The sequence below is a fragment of the Amyelois transitella genome, chromosome 8 (genome assembly GCF_032362555.1).
Source record: "Amyelois transitella isolate CPQ chromosome 8, ilAmyTran1.1, whole genome shotgun sequence".
In the NCBI taxonomy this organism is placed as follows: Eukaryota; Metazoa; Arthropoda; class Insecta; order Lepidoptera; family Pyralidae; genus Amyelois; species Amyelois transitella.
The window spans coordinates 3,432,489-3,441,724 of NC_083511.1; the positions used below are offsets into that span (position 1 = coordinate 3,432,489).

The window sequence follows — 9,236 nt, forward strand, 5'->3', positions numbered from 1 at the left end:
ATCGAGATATCCCGTGAAAGCTGGAAACTTTTTAGGTCATAGATTAGCCGTTGAAATTTTACGTGGCAATGCAACCAGCCTTTGCCAGGCATTTGGTTTACAAGGACAACACAATTTATAAATGTACATACATACATATATATGATCACGTCTATATCCCTAGCGGGGTAGACAGAGCCACCAGTCTTGAAAAGACTGATAGGCCGCGCTCAGCTGTAAATTTAATAAGTACGAGTTTTTTTATTTGTTTTTATTTTGTTTTAATATAATTATTAGCATTATGTTAATCTAATTTGAGGTTAATTGGTGTAAAAACAAAAAGGTTATTTTGAATTTTCTTTATGATAAGGCTAACCATTTAAGGCGAGTGCTCATTAAAACATGAATAAGCATTGCATTAGAGAACGTTAGTACAAAGGTAAAATAATATAATGAGACTTCCACCTTTATCTCTTAGTAGGGCAAGGTCTTTGTATTAAAGGTCATTAGACTGTGACATGAATTAGTATTATATCATACCTATGTTCTGTACTGAAATGTCACTAAGTATCTTGTTGTCGTTATAGAAACTGGAAAAACATTATTATTAATTAATTCGAATGCCATTTTATTTTATTTTTTATTTGAAGAGATTTCCGTTGAAATTAACAAACCAATTTATGCTAATTATTTTTATCATTGTTAAGTAGAACTTACATGCTTTGGCAGACACCAAGCTTTGAAATCCATATCTTAAATTTATTTAATTTTTAAAGCTATAAGTACCTATAAAGCTGGTGTTCAATAATTTTCTGAGAATGTGAAGTTTACTATTTTATGTATTTTAGTAATATTTTTGTGTAAACAACATATTGAACCGTAAAATAACTTACATTTCGTATCCTTTATGTTTGTATACTTACCACATATTGTAATGAAAACACAGATAGCAGCCATCGAACTTGTAACATAATGTTACCAATACCAATCCAGTTACACTATTTCTAATGCATATGTACTTAATTGTGAGGCTATAAAAACATCACTAGAGACCTCAAATAATTGGATTCCTCAGTTTTAGAAACATTAAACAATAACGTAATACTGCAAGAACTCAAAAATTGCGGAGGTCGGATGAGAGTCACTTCGTATAAAAACCTGACTTACCCAATCCTGAATCCATGGTCAAGGAGGATCCAAGGGCTCCTCTCCAGAGTGGTGAGGATGTATGATTATTTTATGGAACTATTTTCTATAAAAATATTCAAGGGTGTGATTAGAATGATGTCCTTTATTGCACTGGGAACTGAAATAATGATAGCTCTTAATGTACTCATAAAGTACCAGGATAGCATAAACGTGTTGGCGGTGTCTTTTCAGGTGGACTAAGTATAGGTTATTTAAATTCTGTGAGCACTTTCCACGCGATTATGATATGAACTGGCGTACACGGTGACCGCAATATTCTTATCACGTATGATACCCTAGTCTTTGTGAGTAGTCGAGCAGGTAGAAAGAATATGATCGTATTATTTTAAACCCCGTTAAAAAAGATGGGTAATTTTTTTCTTTGGGTGGTATGGGACTCTTATGGTTTTGTAATGTTTATCTATTACAAGGTCTTGTTGTAGATTTCAGTTCATGGGTTTTTCAAATTATTAGTCTCAAATACTAAGAAATAGTTGACATCAAAGTAGTTTAGTTACTGTTTGTAAAGTGCTAATGGTAATTAAAGAAAACTTCTTAATTTAAGTAATATTTCTAGGTATTGATTGTTGTCTGTATAATTTGAAATCTATGTTGAATAGATGGGTAAAAATAAAAGATAAGAATTATGTAAAAATTATCACAATGGCTTTATTAAAGTATATAAATAGTATACTCGTGACTTATATGGACATTTATTTACATATTATATACAAATTCACATAATATACTACAGCAGTCTTATAGAATGTATTTACACCAACAATACGAAACGAACGCCCTTTGAAATGGCGAGAAATTACAAAAATAGATTAAAATCTTAATTATTTGGTAAAGCGCGCGATGCGATGATACAATATTCACATTAAGCTTGACTAACAGTGTTTATATTGAGTTGTAAGCGCTGAGACTAGACAAGGTAGGCTTGACCCGATGACTGGGTGTCGATAAGAGGCGGCGGAGGCGGCCAGTGCCTGAACTCTCGCCGCCGATTCGGGTTATTCCCACCTAACTCTAATGACGAGTAATCAGAATCTATAGACGAGTATATATGATCAGAGGGAGGCCTACCATCCGGCCCATATGAGGCATTCTGCACCTGCTGTCGACGCTCTTCCAAAAACTCAGGGACAGAGCTCACACCGTCAGCTGACCCTCTCATCTTATCCGTAAATGAAAAGGACCTTATGGTGCCATTTTGCATACCACTTCTCATAGTATATGAATTAATGTTATTCCTATAGCTTGATGCTGCCTTATATTTACGATCTGGCATCACATAACGCAACTTTTCCCAAAATTTATTATGGCCCAACCTTACTCTCGAACTTGTTTTCAAATATGGCCTCAAATCTGGATCACACTCTGCCTCGGGTAATACTGAATTTTCTTCAATAATAACTAATGTGTATATTCGAGTTTTTAGTAGTTCATGAAGTGCTTGCCGAAATTCGAAACGTGACCATTCTGTCTCAATAAAGTTTCTCGTCAATATCAGAATAATCCGTTTCGAAGCTTCGGCTGCTTCCTGAAGTGGAACTGTGCACTGCATATAAGCTCCACCATGCTGCGGGATATCTCTATAATGTAGACACAAGTGATATGAAGGGCTTCCATTTTCTAATTCAGCTGCTAACGTTTGAATAACAAAATCATCATCCTTAGGGCTGTAGCACACATAAGCATCGTATAATTTATCAGTGTCGTCGTATGCTCCAGTGAATGGAAACAATCTTATTCCACAGCTTGTATACATCCATAACCGAATAGTGTCTCTAAACAAGAACATAACAAGGATGACTAGCATGATCAGCATGAATCCAGTGACCGTAGTAACCATCATAGGCATGTAATTTGAGACCAGCATGTTATCTATTACAGAATCTCCGGCGTAATAGTCGCTGCATATTGTGCCATTAAGATTCAACTCTTTCTTTTGTGGCAACTGAGAGTCTGTATTCCAACACCACACGTCTGATACATCAAGAATTTTATGTACGTTCTCAGATATAAAGGCAGTAAATCTTTGTAAATATCTGCATTTGCAAGACCACATGTTGTTACCAAGGGAAAGTGCGTTTAATTTTAAATTATTATTTAAATTCCAAACAGAGAAATCTATTAGTCTATTGCCATCTATTCTTAAAATTTTAAGTGAATATAATGTTGAAAATGTTGAGTTACCGATATGACTAATAAAATTATCTTGCAAATATAGCTCGTTAAGCTGTGTCAAATGTTCAAACTCGTACCCATTTAAATGTTTTAATTTATTGTTTCCGAGATGCAAAATAATGAGGGAAGATAAACCAGCAAACGTCCTATTCTGAATGTTTTCAACTTCGCTCGAATTTACATAAAGTGATCTCATATTTTTTCTGCCGATGAATGCATAATTTTGTAATTCTTTAAAGTCATTACCGTCCAAATAGACCTCGGTAGCGTCCATGGGTATCTTCTCTGGAATTTCAATAGCACGTTGGCTTGAACAATCGACTACGTTTGTATGCCAAGTCGGGTCATGGTAGCAAGAGCAATTGTTTGGACAAGTCATTTGACAGTCACACGCAACGTAATCACAACAATGGCATAATGTGAAGCAATGTGTCTCGTATGTACACAAGAAATCTGTTGATTTCAGGTTACTAAGCGGTATGTGTGTTACGCCTCTAGTGTGTGTCATTTTGCACAGCACATTTTCCAGATCCATTATTCTAGGGTGTTGTCTCATTGCAGTCATATTGTTTATTAAAGGCAACCATTCCATAGAGCAATCACAGTTAAACGGATTTCCTCCGATATAGAACTCAGGCAGCGATTTGTTTGAAGGAACCGGGGACAACCGGAGGCTGTTGATATCTAAATGAGATATCTCATTTGCGTAAATATCGACTCTAGTTAGATTGCGTTTCTCCATAAACGTGTTTACTCCTATATTGTTTATGTGGTTATTATTAATAAACAGCAATTCAACGCTGTTTGGAATTGCAAATGGTGTTATTTCGACAATTCTATTATGGCTAACATCTAATGTTTTTATGTGAATTTCGTCTTGCAGTTTATAATAGTTTCCTAAGTGTTCAATAAAATTTCCATGAACGTCAAGCCATTTCAAGTTGCTAGGTACAAAAGCGTAATCGAACCAAACTAAGTGATTTTCTGACAAATTGAGCCATAATAAACTTAATAATGTTGAAAATACTCCATTGATATCTGATACGAAATTTCCATCAAGCCTAATGGCTTCCAGTTGCTTATTTCTTTGAAAACTGCCTCTTTCTATAGCTTGTATTTTATTTTTAGCAAGATTAAGAACTTGTAAACTTGGTAAATCCCAAAACATTCCAACCGAAAGGTTACCTATCTGATTGTCGATCAACCTCAAACCAGTTAGTTGATCTAAATTTCTAAAGGATCCATTTTTGATATCTGATATCTGATTTTCACCGAGATCTAACGTTTTCAATAGAGATAATTCCCAAATGGCTGAAGGGACATCTGTTAGCTGATTCGAACTTAGGTCCAATTCCTTTAAATCTGAGCAATTTTTGAACGCTCTTGGGTCTATATTTATAAGTAGGTTATTATTAAGATTAAGTTTACTTAGTACAAACAATCCATTAAATAGGAACTCATCTATTGTGTGTAAGCGATTCTCAGCTAAATTTAATGTATGCAAATTATACAAAGGAAGAAAAGTATTTTCTTCAATATAACCAATAGAATTATTCCTTAAATCTAATATTTGTAAGAAAAATAAATCCTTGAACGTTTTCCCGTCTATTCTCGTCAAGGCATTATTAGATAAATTCAGAATGACTAAGCGTATAAGGCCAATAAACGTTCCACCGTCGATATGAGCGCTCGAGAGCTGATTATTCGATAAATCTAAGACAAGCAGCTGTTCTAATCGGTGGAAAACGCCCCTGGCTAATTCAAACAGGAGATTATTATTCAAATACACCTCTCGTAATTCTTTCGTGCTAGCGAACGTGCCTTCAGGTATAAACTGGAGGTTGTTGTAGGAAATATTTAATATTCGCAGTGAAATAAGCCCATTAAACGTTTCACCTGAAATATCACTGATGTTATTATGTTGTAGTTTCAGCTCTTGAAGCCGCCTTAATCCAGTTATCTCAGATTCCTCAGTGAGAGACTTAAGTTCATTGTGACTCAAGTCTAAGCTTCGCAGTCCGGAACCACAGGCTTTCCCAAATCCGAGGCGGTCGACACTTCTTAATCTATTCTGAGTGACATTCAATACTTGTAAATTGTCCAATGGGCAAAAAACGTCGGATGGAATAGCTTTCAGGTTGTTATTTCCCAAATCAAGGGTTTGTAATTCTCGCAATCCGTTAAAAGTCCCAAGAGAAAGCTCTAGGTTTTTGTTGGGGCTCCAATCATTGTTTTTTGATCGAATTGATAACTTTTTCAGTTCACGTAATCCTTCGAACGCGTTTCCCGGTATCCGAAGAAGTTTACAGTTTTGTAGCACAAGTTCTGCGAGTGATGGAAATCTTTGAAAATAGTTTGCCTCTAGATAACTTTCGAAAAGAAGTAGTTGGTTGCACTCGACGATCAGTCGTTTAGTAGTCTCCGAAGGCGCAGATGCTAAAGAAGATCCATCGGCGTCGAGCGTCCGCACCCTGCACAAGGTGCCACCTTCGTCGTCTTTGGGCAGATGATTACAATTATCCACGCCTTTCGGTGCATATGCGGCATTGACACCCAAAGTCACTAACAAAAGCGTCAGCAATTGAAACATTTTCTACACACATTTGTCTATTCCGAATATAATATCTTAACTAAAACAGTCACTTGATCACTAAAATATCCATTTGATACTAAACAGACGTCATCTGTAATTGTTTTTCACTTCACTGGTTTATGTTTACGTCGCGGTGCACGTACGGCCGGTGTCGGAGGCGACGCAGACGCGTGCCATCCCCATCGTGGTTCGTGTGCGACTGACGAGCCGCTTGGCCTGCCAGTTTGGCGAGAGTGGTGCGCTCATAACCGCCCCCCTCGGCTGCACTCCCCCCGCAAACCCTACTCCCACATAGTTACACGTTCCCTCGCATGGCGCCACTTGCGCGCCCAACCGCTCTCGCACAATTATGTAATGTTTTCTTAATCGAGCCACTGCTTCGGGTTAAAAAAGGAAACCTGTGCTGAGAGAATTATTATAGAGACAACACGGTGTTCAAACGACTTTTGAATTGAGGTAATTATAGACGTTCTACAAGTCTTTCATTGCAAGTTTAATTGGTACTTTCATGTTTCTTCATTCCGACAAGTCTTTGTATCGATTAATTTTATGAAACTTTTGCCTAGAATAAACAGTTACAAAACGAAAGAATAAATAACAACAAAGTGATAATCAGAAACTTGTATCTACCGCACTATGGGTACCCTTAATTCTTTTTGCTGTCACTTATTGAATTCCCTACTCACATACTTTGGCAAAGATACCCAATAAAGCTTGTTTGGTGTCATGCGCCCTTCCACATATTTTTGTCTAGAGAAACGCACAGAATTTTCAAATAGAAAACGGCGAGGGATTTTAGGCTACAAATTCCGGTATCTCGTACGGACTGGAAGAGGTGCAAAGTTCGTGGGAGTTGATAATTTGATTTCCTTGTTCGACACGTAAAGTCGTTTACGGGACTAACTGAAAGTTAGTTACGTTCAGAATACGGCTGAAGTTTCTGAAACAGGCCCGTGGAATAAATATACGGTACTGCTTGTTTGTGTTGTTAATGGTCAAGGTACTAAAAAGTTTTAATCAAGTTTAACTCTGGCCAGCATGACATATGATAATAAAGGAAATTAAAAAATAAAACTAGATTTAAACAACAAAGTCTCGTTAAAGCAAACATTTCTAGAACAACAAAGTGGTTTCCCGGTGCACAATAGAAAAACTAAAGTTTTCCCTTATCTAGGTCGCAGTTAACGCCGTGCAGCAAAAACTCATGACGTAAAGTGGGAAGTTTACCGGCTTAAGTGATAAAACACGTTGAGGACATCCTAAAAAACATTCGAGAGGTATGATATCCTTGTTATTAATGTCTGTTAGGGTATCCTGTATCAAAAGTTGGGGCTGTCGAGAGTTCTTAGCGGCTTGATAAATGACTTCTACCACTTTTGTGAAAGTTGTTCGTGTATTTTTTCCTTCTATATCAGGAAGCTGAGTGTCACAGGCTGGGCAGGACGTGCCGCGACTGCCGATGATGTTACACCAACGTTCGTATCATCTCGACGGATTATACGGATCGCTTTAGGTTTTTTTACATGTACATTTTTCATATCGGAAAATTGTCTTTACTTTTTTAGTTCTAATAGTTTTATAATTGGTTGAGACTCTTTGCCCTGTGTAAAATAAAGGCTTCATATACTTTAGCAGGTATTGAGCCTTATGGATTGATGGATAAATAGTTTTCTCAATCAAATGTAGAATCATGCCGTGTGGTTCCCGGCACCAATATAAAAAAGAATAGGACCACTCCAACTCTTTCCCATGAATGTCGTACAAGGCGCCTAAGAGATAGGATTATAAACTTGAGATTCTACTTTTAGGCGACGAGCTAGCAACCTGACACTTTATATGAGTATCAATTCTATCACTAAGCCAAATAGCTGAACGTGGCCTATCAGTATTTTCAAGACTGTTGACTCTGTCTACCCCGCAAGGGATATAGACGTGATTATATGTATGTATGTATGTAAATGTAGAATCAAAAGAGGGTTTCCCTATTTCATGATGAATAAACACTACAATAGCCAATAGTAAATAGTTTTATTTGAAGCGTTGTGTTAGTAGCAATCAAGGGACTACAAGAATTGTAAATAAGATCTTTTATCAATTATTTTTTGCAAAAAGGAGTATCTATCAATCATACAACACATTTACACATTTTTATATTTAAAACCTGGGTATGAACTAATTAATACGTAATCTATAGATCACAATTAAAAAAATATATTAAAATAATAGATTTCTAAAGTAAATAATTACCTACCATAATGTACCCGAAACCGCCGAGCTTGCATGAAGGGAGTTATAAATTTGGATGAAGCGAAAGAAGTATGCAGAGTTCGTGGCAAGTGGAAAGATGTAGTATCTATATCCCTCCGGGAAAAAGGCGTGGTTTTATATATGTATGTAATAATATAATGTTGATGACACCACACAGTTTTTTATATTATAAAAAAATAATAATTCCAATAAGACAGAATAGCATTCAAACTTATAATGCTGAAGTAAGCAATATTAAAACGTTTATCGAATAAGTAATTCAATGAATTTCTTAACTCAGTATCTCTGTATCTACCAGTAGCGGAATTATTCAGGATTTTATCCGGCCTATTAAGAATAACGACACAGCTCCATGCATAATTTAGAAACGGCGGAGTAATTAAAATGCACATTATTTTGCGCCTCCAAGCGTAGACTATTCTATTGTTATCTAAGATCAAACGCCAGAGAATATTTCTTGCGCGAATCCTCATTGGTTGGTGTTATCTTGGATATTAACGTATTGCTACCGTATATCATGGACTTCTCTGTCTTAGAACATAGGACATAGATTATTCGATGTTTTGAAACTGTTAAATACCTATGCTACATTGTACATTTAACATTATACTATAGACACATTTAGAACTTTATTTACTATTATGCTCTGTTTTACATAAAAAAATAATAGTTAGGCTTCGCACGCAGAATAAATATCATACTGGAGCTAATTTTCTAGGCAAAAGTCAGTATCTATATAAGCGCCATCTGTTGGCGAGTAGCATTTAAGTTATAGCAATACATTCACGTTCAATAAGTAAATTTTCCGAGGTGATCTTGTGTCACTTAGCAGTATTTCAACTATCTTCATTATAAAGTTCATTTCAATTTCTTGAATAAGCTACTATTATCATCATCCCTTTGGTGTTAGACCTGATTGCGTCTACGCCTCCTTCGAGAACCGACATGCGCCTACGCCTATAACCACGATCCCGGAGTTGGTAAATCAGGTTTTTTCACCGCGACCTTTTAGCGG

General features: G+C 36.3%; 1 protein-coding gene across 1 annotated transcript; it reads right to left on the reverse strand.

The window, feature by feature from the left end:
• Window positions 1–1,811: 1,811 nt before the first annotated feature.
• Window positions 1,812–6,145, reverse strand: LOC106139400 (toll-like receptor 7). Its single transcript, XM_013340836.2, has one exon. The coding sequence runs from the start codon at window positions 5,948–5,950 to the stop codon at window positions 2,096–2,098; it is 3,855 nt and encodes a 1,284-aa protein (XP_013196290.1). The 5' UTR covers window positions 5,951–6,145; the 3' UTR covers window positions 1,812–2,095.
• Between the last annotated feature and the right edge of the window lie 3,091 nt (window positions 6,146–9,236).